Source organism: Diadema antillarum, unplaced genomic scaffold, assembly GCF_040938485.1.
Source record: "Diadema antillarum isolate AM-2024a unplaced genomic scaffold, OU_Dant_1.0 scf00000170, whole genome shotgun sequence".
Lineage (NCBI taxonomy): Eukaryota > Metazoa > Echinodermata > Echinoidea > Diadematoida > Diadematidae > Diadema > Diadema antillarum.
Genome location: NW_027271059.1, coordinates 2,876,436 through 2,896,266, shown reverse-complemented (window position 1 = coordinate 2,896,266; position 19,831 = coordinate 2,876,436). Strand labels below are relative to the sequence as shown.

General features: G+C 37.3%; 1 protein-coding gene across 1 annotated transcript in view; it reads right to left on the bottom strand.

Annotated features, from left to right (window-relative positions):
* Positions 1-19,831, bottom strand: part of LOC139722678 (epithelial sodium channel subunit alpha-like) — an 88,167-nt gene that overhangs the window by 53,032 nt on the left and 15,304 nt on the right. The window contains exons 2-4 of the mRNA XM_071633971.1: positions 8,003-8,205; positions 6,194-6,370; positions 4,747-4,842 (exon numbers count right to left, since the gene is read on the bottom strand). Coding sequence (XP_071490072.1) covers positions 4,747-4,842; positions 6,194-6,370; positions 8,003-8,205 — 476 coding nt within the window. The remainder of the gene's footprint in view (positions 1-4,746; positions 4,843-6,193; positions 6,371-8,002; positions 8,206-19,831) is intronic.

Below are 19,831 nucleotides of genomic sequence, written 5' to 3'. Positions count from 1 at the left end.
TTTCACTCAGATATCAATACAACATTACGGTACCTAAACATTGGGTCAATATTGTAACGTAGGTTTCACTTAAGGTAACGTAAGTTTCAATTTTAGATCTGCATTTACACTGTCGTACTTTTCACCAAAGCTTTATCCTAAAAAGGACTAATATCCATAAATAAACAGATGAAACACATATCTCAATTTGAGGCTTGCACTAACCATTCTTTTTGGCGATAATCATTGTCAATGAGGCCCTGAATACCCTAGTAACGTAGGTTTCAGTCACTCTAAATCAATCCAATTTGTATATGTTAATGATATATAAATGATGAAAACAACGGTTTTCATTTCAATTATCATATCATTTACTTCAAAGTTATTGTGATTGTAGTCTACCGAATTCATTATGTGACACTTCATTCCTTGTAATTAGAGGTAACGTAGGTTACGTAATTATGTAAGAATATCTTATTACTGATTTGCAGTATGGATTTTCTTATTTCTCTGTTAAGGGAATTTTATCATTACTCCTTAGGTTCCAAGAGGTCAAAATGGGAAAATAAAGAGCCACGATTCAGGCCGATTACTGAAGAAGGAAAAAGGAAAAAAACAGAGAAGAAGCCTTCCTTAGTATACTCTCTCAAACAAAAATGAGTGAAAATGTTCACTCTTAATGGAGTGAATACAAATAAGAGTGAATTTAGAGTGAAATTGGAGGGAATTATGAGTGAAAAAAAAATTCACTCATTGTGGGGTGAGCTCAGGGATCACTCGAAGATTTAGGAGTGACCCCTGAGGTCACTCTAGAAAGAATGAAAATGAACATTTCCACTCTAAATTTCACTCTAACTTCACCCCTTTTTGTATTCATCCAAATAAGAGTGAACATTTCACTCGACTTTTTTTAGAGAGTAAATTCGAGAAACAACGTGTAAAAAAGTATTACGTTCCTGTGGAAAATCTTAAGAGTTGGGAAAAACAAGAGCGCAGAAAAAAATGTGAATGAAAGAGTTAAAAAGCCCAAATCCTTCGGCAAGAAAATAAAAGAAGACGTAAACCGATCTCAGCAAAGGGTGAATGAAGGTAAATAGTCGACTTGATTGACAAGGATTGACATGGAAATTGATTCACAAATTTAAAATTTTGCAAAATGATGTATACTTATATATGCTTTACAATGAAAGGTACTGGATAAAAGTGTTGGCTTTTAGATATCAAACTGAAAGGATAAATGTAAATACATTTCCTTGTTTATGCACCGAAAATCATCCATAAAAATTTTTACCCAATCTAACTCTTCCGAGATAGTGAAGTTTAACCAAGAAAATAGAAGAAAGTATTATACTAATGCTCTTATACCAACTTTTATATCATTTCACTTTAATACAACTCGCCACTTTGGCATTCTTCTCTCCGACGCTGGCTCTTACCCAGTACCTTTTATTGAAAGTTGCCTTTTGCAGAAAAATACCTGATTGTTAATTTACAGTCGTCTTTTACAATGACGTAATATACATTGAAGACAATTTATATGTTTTATTATTATGTCACCGAACTGTTCTTCTATCTAATGGAAATAGAAGAATTGCAATTTGTTCTTCTGACATTTCCATGCCTTTTCCATTGCCTCTTTTAAAAAACAGGGGGGGGCATCCAAATTATGAAAGGTGCGCCTTTTTGTGTTTATCATTGTTGCGTTTATAGACTAGTGTGTCACAGGTCAGTTATACTCTCAATCTAAAATCGTGAGAAAGCTATTTACGTGACCACTCTTGAATTGTTCATAATTCTGTATTTTTGTGACTATTGCCCAAACTATGGATAATTGTTGCTTAAAACGTACAGATTTCTTGGCACATTATTAAATGATGCGCCAAGAAATCTATACGTTTTAAGCAACAATAATGCATGGTTTGCTCATTAATGAAACTCGTGATAACCATGCATTATTAATCATAAAGCAGTGCTGGTGTTTGCATTTTAAACTTCATAGGCTCGCGGTGATTTATTTCACATTTTTCAATCTTATGCCTGATATACCTTTATTGATGTAAACTTTAATATGCTAAACAGTGACCAGTTTGTGAACTCACACTGTGCGATATTGTTTTTGAATAGCGATGTATCATTCCTTTTTAATGCACTTTCCAATGCATCTCCACTTTCGAGTGATTAATATTTCAATTTGAAACATACGTTACAATTGTTTATAGTACACACTGATACATTTTAGGGGCTCTTGACAATGTCTTTTGTGACTCTTATATAAATGCATTCCTTTGGTTTTAAACAGGGCACTTCAACAGGTAATTTTGCAGTGAAATTCATAATATTCAGATAAAATAAACTCTTGAAATGTAAATATTCTATTCCAATTTTCCATTTTAGGCCAAATGTATATACTGTAAGGACGATAACATCAGACGACAATTGAATAAATCTGCTTCCAGAAGTACTGAAGATCTTACAACGTTGGTACTCTTGATATTTATCAGAACTCTTAAAATGTATCTTCTTTTTCAGTGTTTAATATATTTATGTAACATACGTGACTCATATGCGTAACAAACGTTACCAAGGTTTAAACAGTCACATTTTTATTTGTCATATGGTGACTGAGATTGTTTGAGAATATGTGGAGGACAAATCCATCTAAAAACATTTGGCAGTTATCTGCATGTTCTATGTGTACGAATAAAAAATATATAGGAAACAATCTAACTTTATCTAGTTAACAACCTCCATCATATCTATCAATATTTTAATTCACGGTTACAGTAACTCATCAAATGAATGAAATATGTAACAGGCACATTGAAATAAGAATGGTCATATCTTCGAAACTATCCACCAATAGAAGGATAGTTGCATTGTCCATCCCTAAACAGAATGAATACGGTCAAAGAAAAATAAGCGCAGTAACGTAAGTTACAGGGGTGAAATTTTCATGTTCAGCTTCAAATTTCAGAACCTAAAAAGTTTGCAACATTTGTTGCTCATTTTTGCTGGAGTTGACATTCAGTATATCCTCTTGCAATTTTTCGTTGTCGGAATGGTTTTAAGAAAACTTTATTTTTTCAAAATTTCGAAACCTGAATTGTACATTTTTAATGGTTTTGGCCCTATCAGGCAAACTTTGGGTGACGATTCTGGTTCCATAAGCAGTCGATGCAGAATTTATTTAATGTCATACTGTTGTCATCGGCAGGCATCGCGACGGATTTTCACAAGTTCTGTGGATAGCTTCGACCCCATGCTTTACATGCGCAAGTCGAGATCAGAAAACAGCTCTGGGATTAGATCAGCCGAGGAGGGCAATGGAGGGAATGGAGATGGGGTTTCATCTACACAGCGGTAACATTTACAATACGATTGTACATCAAAACAGAATAGAGTCACGTTAGATACAAAGAAGCCCACTCTCCCAGCATGAATACTTACCAACAGCAGCTCTAGAGAGACCTTTACTATGGTCATATTACTATACATTAAAGGACAAGTTCACCTTCATAAACATAAGGATTGAGAGAATGTAGCAATATTAGTAGAACACATCATTGAAAGTTTGAGGAAAATCAGACAATCCGTTCAAAAGTTATGAATTTTTGAAGTTTTTGTGCAGTACCCGCTGGATGAGAAGACTACTGCAGTGTATGAATAACTTAGATGTCACATGCGTACAACAATATAAGGAAAACATAAAGAGAATTTCACAAAATTCCATCTTTTGAAAAAAGTACACATTCCCCTGACTCGTTTCCGATAAATGTTATGGGTAATATTATTCCCCCTGCCTTTAGAAAGAGACAAGTCAATTGCTCTTTTATTATGCGAAAAAAGTGAAAATATGTTGAATTTTCTTTTATATTTCCTTTATACTGTTGTACGCATATGACTTACAAGCTGTAGTAGTCTCCTCATCCAGCGGTTCCAACACAAAAATTTAAAAAAATTCATAACTTTTGCATCGATTGTTTATACAATTTTCCTCAAACTTTCACTGATGTGTTCTACTAATATTGTTGCATTTTCTCAATCCTTATGTTTATGAAGGTGAACTTGTCCTTTAAGGAGGCACTCGACCTTTGATAAGGAGACAACTTTAATTTTTGTGTCTCCTTAAAGGGATTACGCAGTTTTGGTTGAGACCTAATTTCAGATTTCTAACATTTTTTTGGTGAGATAATGAGAAACCTCTTATGAAATATGAAAGAGCATGTAATTCTATGAAGAATTCAACGTTTATTTGATGAAAATTGGTTTTGAAATGGCTGAGATATCAAAAAAGAGCGATTCTAATAAAGTGTGGGACCCACACTTTATTACGATCGCTTTGTTTTACTTTGTTTTTTGAATGTTTCAGTCATTCTAAACCTGATTTTCGTCAAATAAACTTTGAATTCCTTTTAAAATGGTATGCAGTACAACATCATAAGTGTTTTCTTGGTATCTCGCAAAAAGTTCAAAGCCCAATTCTCATCTCTACCAATACTGTACTATCCCTTTAACGTTTTCAACTATCTCTAATCCCATTCAATCGAATGCTTTACTGCTGACATTGCTTAGTACACAATAGTTTTCTACCACTGTCTCAATACAGCTGGATCCAGTGTTCTGCATGTATAAAACATTGACATTGATATGAGTGAGTTATTGTGTATGAAAGTATGTAGGTATATAAACGTAAAAGCTAGAGCATCCGTTCTTGATGAGGAGAAGAATACGAGTCTTACAGGTTGTCCCCTCCACCTTGATGGTTACCTGGTGGGCCCGAGGCGGACACAGTGGGAAACTCGTCTCCTCTTATCTCCTGGTTGTACTGGCTGCTGAACCATTCAGAATAATCATAGTTCGTACCTAAAAATACGGGAAGAGAGAGATGAACAGGGGAATGCTGAAAACGTGTATGAAAACGATAGCTATAATGGACATTCATTCATTCATGCATTCCTTCCTTCCTTCCTTCCTTCCTTCCTTTCTTCCTTCATTCATCCATCCATCCATTCATTCATTCAATCAATCATTCACACGATCATTATTCCTTTATTCATGTCATTTCTTGTTATTTCTAAAGTCAGTCAAGGACTGTGTGTAACAAAGCAAACAGATTACAATTTAAATGCGAGGACAAAATCCTTAAATATGACTATTATGATATCACACAGCTTCATAAGATATATGCATTAGATATATAAAAACAAAATCAAATGATTTTCTTTTTAGACATGAGAAGACAGGTACATGTAGGTCTAAAACCCTCTTGTGCCATAACATGACATTATAAACAAAGACTAATATCTGGAACTCGATAAGACTTATGCCTTATTTCCCCTAACTTTCCCATGTAAATTTTGTTATATGCATAAAATGCATTCAAAAATTTTTGTACTAGAAACTTATAGACCTGCTAGGTTCGGAGAGTGAAACATTAGCAAAATGATTAGCATACTGCAAATTTGGGAGTGTTGTCCGTTTCTTTGTTTAAATCAGTACAGCACTTACTTAAAAAAAAAATCTTTATAGTACATTATCAGTCGAAGAAAGTATCAGTAGTCGTATAGAAATAGTATAGTAGTATTAGTTGTAGTAGTAATGGTAGTAGAAGTGGTCGTACAGTAAATGACTGTGACATGATAAGTAGTGATTTTTATAGAAAAAGTGGTAGTAGTGATAGAGCCATTGGTATATTAGTGGATGTATAATCGTAGTATAAGTATTATTCGTTCTTGTGTAGATATAAAGTTGTAAAAAGGAAATTAGTAGTAGGTACATTAGAAGCAAAAGTAGAATTATCTTTATTAATAGTAGTAACATACAGTGATGTCGATGTCAAAAGCAGTTTACTAACCCTTGAATTACCATTTTCGTATTTTTTTTTTGTACCAGCGGTTTGGGGGGGGGGGGGGGGGGGGGGGGGGGGGGGGGGGGGGGGGGGGGCACGTGCCCCCGTGCGCCCCCACCCCCCCCCCCCCCCCCCCGTAGTCATACAGCCCATGAGTTCTACACTAGGTTATATCAGCCCACGAGTTCGACAAATACAACACGGGGATTAATGTGTCGGTCTCGCGGGCCTTGTTAGCTTAGTGTCGAACTAATGGGCTGTATGACTCGTGAGCTGTATAATTCATTGGTTGTATGATTTATGATCTGTATGACTCGTGGGTGTCGGTCTCATGACGTGCACCCCATCCACTCCTGTAAGACTCACTAGTGGATGATTCGTCCAGCTTGAGAAGTCCCTGAAACCTCGTGTTGATCAGCTTTGATCTCCTCATCATGTTCACGTTACAGAGGGTAATGGCGGGAAACTGGAGGGCCGCTGAAGTGATAATGTCTGTTCTAGTGGTGTATGGGAAGCTCAGGTAGTCGGCGATAAGTATTTCACCTGGATCGGAAAATCGACAAGTATTTTGTCTTTATTTTCCATTGTCTTCTCTATCCTAAATGGAGCAGGAAACAAAAACCTGGTGCGTCATAAATGACATCATCTCGTAACCCGTCCACATAACGTTCTCACATAACACATCTTTTTGTGCAATGTCGCTGTATATTTTATTTCATTTGCAAAGTTTTTTTGATTATTTGTCATGAGGTAGAGTTGAAGATATATACATACTTTTTTTTTTACTTGGAGCCATTTCTTAATCCAAATTGTTTGTTGAGGTTACTTATCAATTTCCACCCGAATCTTACAAGTAGTAACATAATTTGGAAGATATACAATTCCTTTCAAACTTTAAGCTTATTGAATTAATGATTAAAGTATCTGTTCTTTAATTACCTCGAGTAAACAATAAACGACAATGCTTCATGATACTTATCATATTTATCTATCCATCAAAATCATCAAATGTCATTATTTCGGTGACCCGAAAAAAATAAAGAAATTATAAGGATATAGATAATTTCATAAAAATCGAAGTAGTAGAACTAACCATAGATACCATGTGAATAACTAGCAAGTACGAGGATAATGTTTTAAAGACCACCACTGTTCCTATGATTTATAGACAATCAGATTTGGGAATTAAAAGTTTTGATACAACATCAAGGTAATAATAAAACCATGACAATATCAAATTGGCAGGTATGATACAGGGCTCGTTTCTGCTAGTTCAAATTCACTCGAATAGTCTCTATATGCAATAGATATTAAGAATGAGGAATACACTTCTTTTTTTACGACATCGCCGATAGAATTATGAAATTCTTATACTCAATACAAGGGTATATCCTCTTCTATAGACATATAAGTTTGGTAGTAAAAATCAATGAATAATTTCACCGATTTTTTTTTTTTTGTAGAATAGATTTAAGTTTGGCCATGAAAACTGGCAGCCATCAAGGAAATGCAAGAAATTCATTTTTAAAGCATCCGGCAATTTGTTCTAATTCGAGTTAGTAAAATTGATTATTAGCTTATAAATAAAGCATTAGCCTGTTTGAGTGAATAATTTCCATATTTACGTTAGTACAGGTCTTCAAGGCAAATTTCATTAGATTTGCATTCAAATAAACGAGAAGGCGTTCAAATTCAAGTGATTTTCGTCAGCCCTCTGATCTCAAAAAGATGAAGAAAATATAAAACTGGGATTTATTTTCTTCATCTTTTTCCTCATCTTCTTCTCCAATAACACTTTCTGTAATCTTCTAATGCAATTATTTTTTATCTTGTTCTTTACGAACTTTATCTGTTGGTAATTTAATTCAACAAGCAAATCAGACAGACATAGTATATTCAAATTTGTACTTTTACATTTCTGAATGGTAACTATTAGTCAATCAACCTCATAAATCTTGACCAGTAAAACAGCATACTTTGCCAGAGACTGGTAAATGTTAGTCAATCAACCTCATAAATCCTGACTAATAAAACAGCATACTTTGCCAGAGAATGGTAAATATTAGTCAATCAACCCCATAAATCTTTGACTATTAATTAAACAGCATACTTTGCCAGAGAATGGTAAATATTATTCAATCAACCTCATATATCTTGACTAGTAAAACAGCATACTTTGCCGGAGAAACACGCCAAGGCAAACCAAGAAGGCCAAAGTCCAGAAAATCTTCTCGATGATTGATCTGGCGCTGTAGATATTCGGTATCCCGTGGGCGGTGGTCGTGGTGGCGAACTCTGACAGGAGAGCCGTGACGGTGCTTGGAGACCTGGACTCCACGTCAAAACCACGTGACCCGACTTCGATGTCGTCGTCTTTGCTGAGTGATTGATGAGATCGGGCGAAAAACTAAACTTAGTTTTCCGTGGATTCTAGGATTCATGGTTATTCCGAAATAACTGCAAGGCCACGGCAGGTTTATATGCAGGGCAGTATAAAACATTCGCATATTTGAAATAATAATACAATTCTGATGATGATAACAGTGATACTTGTAATGATAATGCTAACAACTATAATAACCTATATATTCCTGAAAAAAAAATCAATTTTACTTGTGATTTTCATAACATGATACATAATGATTAGATCTGTAACCTATTCGTTATCACAACTTTTGAAATCCATGGTAACAATGCTAAAAACATTGATGGAGTTATGCCAATTATATAAATACTTTTTAAATGATAATACTTGCTTCTCAAGTGGTGTAAGAATAGATGGGAAATAATACCAGGCTACTAACACCACCTCTACCACATCTCCATTTAATTATCATCATCTGGATGTTTTGTGATGTATTATATAATCTTTGAAACAAGACGTATAAAGTTCATGTTGACTGCGTAAAGACGAACAAAATTTCGGGGTTTAATGCATTTAGACACAAATAATGTATTCGTTGCAAACATACGCACAAATCAAGAGGCGACGTGTTTATCACCTTGAAATTCACTCACTTGTGGTTTGTAGACAGAAACATGACAAAAATCACGTTTTTTGATTGATAACATGGAAAGTGCGATGCCTTAACCCCAAATGTAGGCTGTTGCTGATAGAATCTATAACTTTCATGAAAAGGATACCATTTTTCGAAATCCTACGAATATCATTGTGTTGACAGTTGGTAGCAAAAAGAGGTAAATCCATTCTTGTTGATTTCAGATATTTACAATGAAAGCTGTTAAAAGCAGAGAACATTTTTTATCAAACTTTGAAAACATTACTTGTAGTGCATGTAACAAGTGAGGTATTATCGCAAATGTTTTATTTTGCTCTATCTGATGATGGAATTACTTGTAAATGTGAACAAATATCTTGGCGCATTTTCAAATCAAACGCTTCATTTGAATGCTTTCTTATTTCTGTATTTTTGTCCATCTGGGTTCACTCTGTCTGACTTAAAGCCAAATAAAGGCCACACGATATCCAATTCCGATAGTGTGTTGAAACGGCGATAAGTTAAGACATTAGATTCTCGTCCTCTCGACTTCTTGAATAGTCGAAGATGCAAAGACGGGGTCGTGTATCTCATATTTTTGTCTTATCGGACTCGAGATGTTGAGAAGATGACGAACAGACAACTCGTATCTCTCGCCGTCTCCCACCCGAAGTGGACGAGACGCCGCGCCGAGAGCAATGGAGAGACTTTAAGCTTCGGTAGTCTGCTGCCGTCTGTAAAGCTCAGTATATGCTTCAAACAGGGAATTCAACGTTCTTATCTTGTTGGGTTGCGTAAATTCCTGAACAAGATGTTTTACACGACATTACTTTTTTTATCAATCTGTACGATTTGATCTGTACGATTTGGTATGTACGATTCGGGGTTATCTCACTGAGCGGCTAATGTTTGCAAAAGTAAAGAATTCTCGGTTTCGTCAGTGTTCCTAAAGAGTTGCAATCAAAGTCGTAAACTGATCCAATCAAATTCTCCAACGGTTTTCATTTTTCCAAACAGCTTTTTTTTCTTGTTGCAAAGAAATTTTGAATATATTCAAATTGAACTGACCATGCTTTCGTTCATATACGTTGAAAGTGTTGATAGGTTGGTTGTTTAAGTATTCATGTTCAATCTATAATTTCGACATTATCTATCTGAATTGCCTTCGCATTTCTTTGACGACTGTAACCATCTTACATAGCACAATGAACAGATAATTTCTGCCTTGGCTTTGATGAATGTTTCCATGATCCACATAGATCAAAGCTCATGACTATCATGCCATAAGATCTATAGCTTATTATAGCGTGATAGTCATAATGCTTGCTTTAAAGGCAGACGATCGTATCGCTATAATGCAGGGTGGTCCACGAGGGGTTTTAGCATGTAGCTGCAACATGCTAAAATTCTTGTGCAACATCCTAAAAAGCCAGCAACATGCTATGCAACATCCTTTAGAATTTGCAACAAGCTCAAAGTAAAAGTATTCAAAAATGTGCAAAACATGTGCATAACATAAAGAAACGTCAAACTACCAGGTACTTTAGATATTTGTGTGCAAAACATGAGAGAGAACATTGAATGTAAGCAGCACAAAGAGAGATAAGCAGCAATATATTGCGTACTACGTACTCATCGTGTGCGCTCCGCGCTTATTCAATTTCTGCAATATTCTCAGATTCTGAGCTTGCAACATGCTAAAATTTAAAGTTGTGGACCACCCTGATAATGGTACGTAAACTCCGAACGACCGAAGTTTGTGCACGCAATTGCACAAATGCCAGATTCGGTGCTATATCCATAAACGTGTGGGACAATGCTGCCATTGAGACACGTACGTGTGTGTGTGTGTGTGTGTGTGTGTATGTGCGTGTGTGTGTACGCATCATACACAAACATTGTGACCGCGAGCTGCGGTGATTGGAGGAGAGAGGCCAGAAGACGCGTGGCTCTTTTGGCCTCTCTTCATTCTCATGCGCACTGAGAATGTGCGTCCTTTCGGAAGCTCTCGTGGCTCGCTCGGACAGCCATTTGGGGTCAGGAGATTTGTGGCACAGAACTCTTGGGCCCGTATTCTACTGTAGACCAAGGTTTAAACCTATTTTAGACTCACTTTAGATGGTTTAGCTAGACCCGAGGTTTAATTTTGTATTCTGCTAGCGAGGTTTAGTTAAACCCAAGTCTATTTCGGGTTTAAATTAGACCCGAAATAGTCTTGGGTCAAGCCACCATGGTGCCCTCAGTGGAAGAAGAAACTCTCTCTCTCTCTCTCTCTGAGTACGTTTCGTTCCACAAATCCACTTAAATTCATTATTGGCAGTGTATCAGGCACGTGAGTGTGACTTTCTTGGACGGTGAATAGTTTATACGGGTATTTATGTCGAATAAGGGCATGCTGTATTTTTGCTTGCGACGACTCGTAAACCACTGTACATTAGTATACTGTACCTCCCCTTGTTTGTGTACGTGTGCGGCGCACATCACAGGATACATGGTAAGCGTAGCGCTATTCCTGGCTAGCTACTCTAGCTATGCTCCGTCACCAGCAGAGCCATCGTGCCGCGCCGTCCGGCGGCACGGTTGCTGTGTGCGCTGGATGGGACATGGCTGGTTATGTCGATCAAATCGCGAATTCGGAATGGATAGGTGATTGATCAAACCTGGACCTTGAGGTAGGAAATTGAATAATTCAATAAGCTTTTCTCCGAAGGCGTGCACTTAAGCACCCGAAAGATTGTCAGTTAATGAAAAATGGAAACAATTCTAAAATAATTTTAGAAATAGGCCTAACGTTAGGGGCTAGGGTTAATGTTAGGCCAAAAGGGCCTATATTAACCCTGTCTCGATATTACATTAGAAGTAGATTTTACCTACCACATAACTTACTTTAAGATCTATCAAACGTTAGTCCTAACGTTACGATTGTAGTCTAGCTATTCGAATGGGACCTACGGTGTAGGTAGCTCTGATAGGTTCTCTAGTCTTTAATGCCTACATCGACCTCGGGCTCTACTCTCCAGACCTCTAACGTTCTTGGTCTAGTCTTCAGGTTATTTTCATCGTAAGGTCTAGACTAACGCTATACATGTATTAGTACAGGTAGTTTATAGGTAGTAGTATTTCTAGATATCGAGTTTCTTCTAAGCAAAGAGTAGGGCTTGTTTATAGAAGCTTGCATACCATTAGTAAGTGTACAAGTATGCGTATCTCGTGTGTACACGCGTGTGGCCGGCTGGCAAGCTAGCTGCAGCTGTATCCAGCCAGCCACTCGTTTTTTTGCCATTGGCATTGATCCGTGTGCTGGTACCCTTACCAGTCATCGTTAGACTCGATTTAAACTCGAAATAATCCTCCTCCTCGATAGGTTTAATTTAAACCCGATTTAGACCACAGCTGGACTTAGTAGAATACAAATTAAACCTGGGTTTAAACCTTGGTCTAAACTGGTGGTTTAAACCCAGGTTTAAACCCCAAAATCCCACTTTAGACCCAGGCGTGGGTTTAAACTCGGGTCTAAGTTTTTAGCAGAATACGGGCCTTGTAGTCTATTTTTGTTCGCTGACCCACTGAGCCAGCGCTATTCTCATTCGGGGTCACTACATTTGATACATAATGGGGGAGGCACCGTGTTGCGTTCGTCTCCGTGCCGCACAAACCACTCGCCACGATTGTATGCCTTTAAGTGATTGTCACTGATGGCTTTCAGGCTATTCCACAAAGAAATACCTTCGCAAACCACACGCCGGGTAATGGGCTGTGACTGCGCAAGGGGCGTATAGTTTATGTATGTTTTATGTGTATGTGTGCGCTTGTAAAACTTAAAAGGCGAAGAGACAAGCAATTCGTATATAGTACCGGAGACCAAAAAAAAAAAAATAATAAAAAGGATGAAAATCATTAAAAAGAAGTAGAAAAAAAAAACGAGACTGAAGCAGCTGATACAACTGGAACAAGTCGCAGGATAATGAGAGACATGAATAGAAATAATACATATACATATACCCACAACGAGGGAGAGAGAGAGAGAGAGGGAGAGAGAGAGGGAGGGGGATATGACATATAATTAAAAGAAAACCATGACAGGAATTGTAAGTACTAGGAAGAGTTAGAAGTTGTGTCAAATATGTTTATTAAAGTCAGCCGATCGCCATCCCTAATGGTACGTAAACTCCGAACGACCGAAGTTTGTGCATGAAATTGCGCAATGCCAGACTCGGTGCTATATCCATAAACGTGTGGGACAATGCTGCCACTGCGATACGTGTGTGTGTGTGCATGTGTGTGTACGCATCATGCACAAACATTGTCACCGCGAGCTGCGGTGATTGGAGGAGAGAGGCCAGAAGACGCGTGTGTGTGTGTGTGTGTTCATGTGTGTGTACGCATCATACACAAATATTGTCACCGCGAGCTTCGGTGATTGGAGGAGAGAGGCCAGAAGACGCGTGGCTCTTTTGGCCTCTCTTCATGCGCATGCGCACTGAGTGTGTGCGTCCATTCGGAAACTCACGTGGTTCGCTCGGACAGTCATTTTGGGTTAGGAGATTAGCACAGAGAGCGCTCTTGTAGCCTACGCGTTTTGTTCGCTGATGGTTTAATTGTGAGCTCGAACAATGTAGCAGCAGGTATGTGTGGGAAACTGGTTTATTAGAAATACGGTGTAACAATATTCTATTATTCAAATCCAAATTCAAATTTTATTTTCACCTTTTTCCACATAGTGTACAAGAAACAATGATAAATTACACGCGAGTCGTTGAGAATATACATAACCAGAGAAGGATAAGAACATGATGTTCATGTCTACATGATCAATACAAAAAAAAAAAAAACCAACATATACTCTATATACACTCGGCGAGAAAAAAAGTCGAGGTACCCACTCAAAAGACTATATGTGACCGTGCACCTCAAAACGAACATAAAGTCGCACACACTGATTTTGCGTGAAGACTGAAAATAAGTGAAATGGGTCAACCTAGCCGAACTTGACTTTTTCATATTTTCTGAAAGAGCGGGTCTTCTTTTACATTATGCTAAAATTTCGTATCATAAAACGGGCAGGAAAGTGTGTTTTTTTAGCAGTTTATCTCGAACATTTTTGGTAGAATAGTGTGATTAGGTGTGTCTTTAGAATCCCTTTTTCATTTCTGAAAAACCTTGTCCACACTCTTCACTTTCAACTCTAATAAATTTTGAAAGGATAATGCTGCTGCTTTGAAAGTTGGCATTAATAATGGACAGAATGTGTTAATGAGGCATGCTTAATTTCAGTTTAATCTGATAATCTCTTCATTGTTGTTACTCTGGTGGTTTACTTCCTGTTTTTTGTCCCTTTCTTCACAGAGCCAGCACGGTTTGGTAAAGATTAAGCGCTTGAATAGACACTGTACTTCAGAGCCTCTTTTCTCAGTTCACACTTTTCCTGAGTTTGTGCTTTCTTTCCAATATTTAGATAGGTTAGGAGAGTCCATTTGATTTGAGTTATACATCATTTCAAAGCTTAAAGGCTTCTCTTTCAGAATATGGTCTTAGCTAAAAACTCATATCTGGCGACTTTTTGTTTGTTTTGAGGTGCAGAGTCACATATGCTTGTATCATGTGTGGGTATACCTCTGAGGGAGAGGGGGAAATAAGGGGGGGGGGGGTCGGTGAAAAGCGTACAACTATAAAGAGTGCTGGAAACTTGGAAAGTCGGGAATAAACAAAAAAACAGAAAAGAAAGCATAAGTTTGAAAAAAAATGGGAACAGAAAATAGGGAGAAGAGGAAGAGAGTTAGAAGAGGAAGAGAGTTAGTAGTTATCGCCCTAATCTATTCTTCCTCTTTTCTCGAAGATATTAGAAAAAAATGTGTGTATAATCGTTTTTCTGTTTTTTTTTTTGTTTTTTTTTTTGAAAGTGCAATATAATCAGTAATAAGCAGTTTAGCTTCCGAGCTGGACATTCTACATCTTCTGCAATTGTTGAATTTATACACAAGGTCGCTGATACTTTTGATGATAAAGAAATAATGATTTGTCTTTTTTTTTATTTGAGTAAAGCCTTTGATTCACTAAACCATTCAGGTTTATTGTAAAAGCTTAATTTGTATGGCGTAAGAGGAGTGAACCTATCTATTTAAGTGGAAGAAAGCAATATGTTGTGTATGATGCAATATGTTGTGTATGATGATATTGAACTGATATGATGACCATAAGATGTGGTGTGCCACAAGGATCTATCCTTGGTCCTTTGTTTTTTTATTTTATATATAAATGATAATGTGTAATGTTTCAGATTCTTTGCAATTAATAACGTTTGCGGATGACACCATTATGTTCATGAAGGGTAGAGATCCAGTTGTAGTTCAAAATGATTTTAATAAAGAATTTCTAAATTGTTTTGATCGGTTAGACTGTAATAAACTTGTTCTTATTGCAAAGAAAACAAATTATATGGTATTCACGAAAAGACAGATATCAACAAAATTAAGATTGAATTTAAGATTTACATTTTGATCAAGTTTGTTCGATTAAATTCCTTGGTGTGACAATTAATAACAAACTTAATTTGAACGAATATACTGGTGTCGTCTACAAAAGATTGCCAAAAAATGGAGGGATATTTCGTAAATTGCGTTTTCTGTCAAGAGAGGTGTTGCTTCTTCTTTATAACACTCTCGTATTACCTCATTTAAACTACTGTGCAATAGCTTGGGCAAATTCAGGTATGACCAATGCCAGGAGATTGTTTTTATTGAAGAAAAAGCTGGTCCGTATTATTCATCACTGTGATTTTCTTGCCCATTCATCGCCTATATTTTTTAATCTGAAGATTTCAAAATCTAATGATATATATGTGACCCTGCACCTCAAAACAAACAAAAAGTCGCCAGACGTGAATTTTTAGTTAAGACCATATTCTGAACGAGCAGACTTTAAGCTTGAAAATGATGTATAACTCAAACTAAATGGACTCTAATAACCTATCTAAATATCGGAAAGAAAGCACAAACTCTGGAAAAGTGTGAACTGAGAAAAGAGGCTCTGAAGTACAGTGTCTATTCAAGCGCTAAATCTTTACCAAACCGTGCTGGCTGTGCGATGAATGGGACAAAAAAACAAACAGGAAGTAAACCACCAGAGTAACAACAATGAAGGGATTATCAGATTAAACTGAAATTAAGCATGCCTCATTAACACATTCTGTCCATAATTAATGCCAACTTTCAAAGCAGTAGCACTATTTTTTTCAAAAGTTATTAGAGTTGAAAGTGAAGAGTGTGGACAAGGTTTTTCAGAAGTGAAAAAGGGATTCTGAAGACACACCTAATCACACTTTTCTACCAAAAATGTTCGAGATAAACTGCTAAAAAACACACTTTCCTGCCCGTTTTATGATACCAAAATTTAGCATAATGTAAAAGAAGACCCGCTCTTTTAGAAAATATGAAAAAGTCAAGTTCGGCTAGGTTGACCAATTTCACTTATTTTCAGTCCTCACGCAAAATCAGTGTGTGCGACTTTATGTTCGTTTTGAGGTGCACGGTCACATATAATCATTATCAAAGTGCAATTTTTATGTACTTATGCTTCCAAAAAATGTTTGATTACCTATTTTCAAATGAGTGATAACAGAAGGTATGATATGAGAATCAAAGATAAATCAACATTGCCTTATGCCAGAACTATGCCATAATTCTATATTTTTTAATGGACCCAAAATTTGGAATTCTATTCCGGTTGAAATAAGATAAAGTTCAGCGCTAAATGTGTTTAAAAGAAAATTAAGATTGCATGTTTTAAATCAGTATGCCGAAATGGTGGGATAAACTTTTCTCATATAAAATATGTCAGTGTGTGTGTGTGTGTGTGCGTGTGTGTGCGTATGTATGTGTGTATTAATTCATAAAGAAATGTATTCATTCAATATTTTGATGTTACATGAATGAAATAGTATGGGGACAGGACTTTTACATAAGGCATAGCCTTTCTGTCTGTCTCCGAACACTTTCAAATGTATTGTGTATTCGTACTGATGCTTATTGCGATAATTTTTTTCTTGTTATACCATGGTGTTGTCAATTATCTGTATTCTCCTGTTTTTTACTGCAAGTGTTGAATAAATCTAAATCTGAATATGAATCAGAGAGAGAGAGGGAGAGAGAGAGAAAGAAAAACCTAAATCATGTTGATACATACACCAAGGGCCGAAGCCTGCAGAGACAATTAGCAAAGCGTTTTTGAGAGTGATATGAGTAGAGCTGCTAACCGTGAGGGCACGACCATACGGAATACTAGTACGCAGTAAAAACGATCGATGCCTCAAGAGAACGCAGCCTACAGGAAAAGGTGAGGAGCTGATGTCGTGCTTACGAAACACTTCACAAAATTAAATTCATTCTTTGTAAAATTTCAAATCATGTATTCTAATGCTTTACAACATGTTATCGGACAGACACTATTCGTTATTAATGTCTATAAATACTGATCTGCGATGAAACTTTAATCGATAAAGCCATTATCTAAACCCAAACTCCGCTTTTCATCCTGTAGGGAGGATGTTTAATTTAGGGATGGAAGTAATATCCGAACCCTCTCCTGTCAATGTGTAAGCTTCGCATGACAATGGCCTTGACTTGGCTGTTTTATTTCTGTCTAATAAACATAATGGAAGCTTAGTGCCCTTGGATGTGCAAACTGCGATATGGTGAGAAGCGCCCGTTTCTTTGTGACGTTGGAAGCGCTTGATTGTTTTCATGTTATGTCAATGCCTGAGCGAAGTGACAGAGCCCAAAATCGAAACACACGCGACAATGAATCTGATCTTTGCCAGCAGAACCATGATTATGTTTCTCGACAACAACGCATAAAGTTTATGAAAAGCCTCATCAATTTGTGCCCTCACATTGAATGATGATAAAACCATTTTTTTTTTTTCATCAGTGAGCCCGGTGTACGTGCTGACCGGAACGTTGCTTACAATATTCCAATGCACCGTACGGATCAGGTATACATTGAACTATTATTTGTGTTGAGGGAGACTTTATATTCTGTCCCATTCCCGTTCTTTCACAAGAACATTTTCAGGACTTAACTTAAATCATTTTATTGTTGTCTCCCTCTCATTGTCAAGCTTCACATGACAATGGCCTTGACTTGGCTGTTTTATTTCTGTCTAATAAACATAATGGAAGCTTAGTGCCCTTGGATGTGCAAACTGCGATATGGTGAGAAGCGCCCGTTTCTTTGTGACGTTGGAAGCGCTTGATTGTTTTCATGTTATGTCAATGCCTGAGCGAAGTGACAGAGCCCAAAATCGAAACACACGCGACAATGAATCTGATCTTTGCCAGCAGAACCATGATTATGTTTCTCGACAACAACGCATAAAGTTTATGAAAAGCCTCATCAATTTGTGCCCTCACATTGAATGATGATAAAACCATTTTTTTTTTTTTCATCAGTGAGCCCGGTGTACGTGCTGACCGGAACGTTGCTTACAATATTCCAATGCACCGTACGGATCAGGTATACATTGAACTATTATTTGTGTTGAGGGAGACTTTATATTCTGTCCCATTCCCGTTCTTTCACAAGAACATTTTCAGGACTTAACTTAAATCATTTTATTGTTGTCTCCCTCTCTCCCACAGCAATCCTCCCTAGGATACACTCAATCCAATCTCCATCACTTCGAGCTGTCATTTCTCCTTTTCTTTCCTTTCTTTGACACAATAGTCTCGTCTCTCTTAGACTTACCTCTGCCCCCCCCCCCAATTTATTCCTCCTTTTGTCGTTTTGATTGCCTGTTCCATAGTCCACATCGATCATCAACTTGGTTTCTCTCCCTTTGGTTTCGTGAAACTTCACTTCTCTCTCCTATCTCCATGATGTTTAAAACATTCTAACTTTTCCCACTTCTCTCTCCTTTCCATTTAATCTTTCTCCATCCAACGATGTCCACACCTTTACCCGATTTCCACTCTATTCCTTACGTCTCTCTCGGTCCCCCTTTTCCGTCTCCACTGGTGCAACTTCAACTTCCACCTCTCTGCGAGCTGCCCCTCACTTGTTACTATTTGCCTTCCTTACACTGCAAAAAAATGCGGTGTTAAAAGTGTAACACCAACCGGGTGTCAAACTGTGGGTGTTAAATTTGGTGTTAAATTGACACAATTTGACACCCTTCGGTGTTAATTCAACACCAACATTCTCTCATTCATTGGGTGTTAGATTCTCGGTGTTAAAATGACACCCAAGTGGTGTTATAGTTTTGTCATGAAAAGGGGGTTTTCACTAATAACACCGTATCGGTGTTAGTTGTCCACCAGAGAAAGTCACGTGTTCGCAGTCCGATGATCTCATTGGTTACACATGCCAATGCCTGAAATTTGTTGCTGTGGCGCGGAGTCGTCAACGTCTGTCATCGCGATAGTCAGGTTTTCGATGTCGTCTGGGGCTAAAAATGACATTGAATCTATGATGGTGACTTTGCTAAGTCTGTCAGCGGGGATAAGTATCTTTTAAGGTAATTATTTCCTGTACCAGTTATTTTCTATCATAAACGATGTGCATGATTTTCACGGATTTCATCGCATATTATAGACAACTTTGTCTTTGCACGCACATAATGCTATAGTATACTATGTAGCGCAGCATACTAAGTACATGTAGCCTATAGTGTTTGCCATACATAGGCCATAACACCAACGCGCTGTGCACAGCGGTGCATTGAGTCCGAATTTCGCTGAGGGTTCCTTTGTCCAATAATTGCATTTTAAAAATATCATCAAATTTTAAATATAAAAGGTTCCGTGGCATTTTGTATTGTTATTGATGTAGTTTTCTTACCTCTGAGGCTCTGGTGCGGATCTTTGTTGGCGCGCAAATCATTACCCGCTACTGACGTGCACTAAGACGAAGTTCGAACAATGTTTGTGTGTACATGTTCGTAGGTTTGTACATGTTCGTAGGTATACTGGTAGGCCCCTAGGCCTACTATATTTTTTGTAGGGCCTACTGT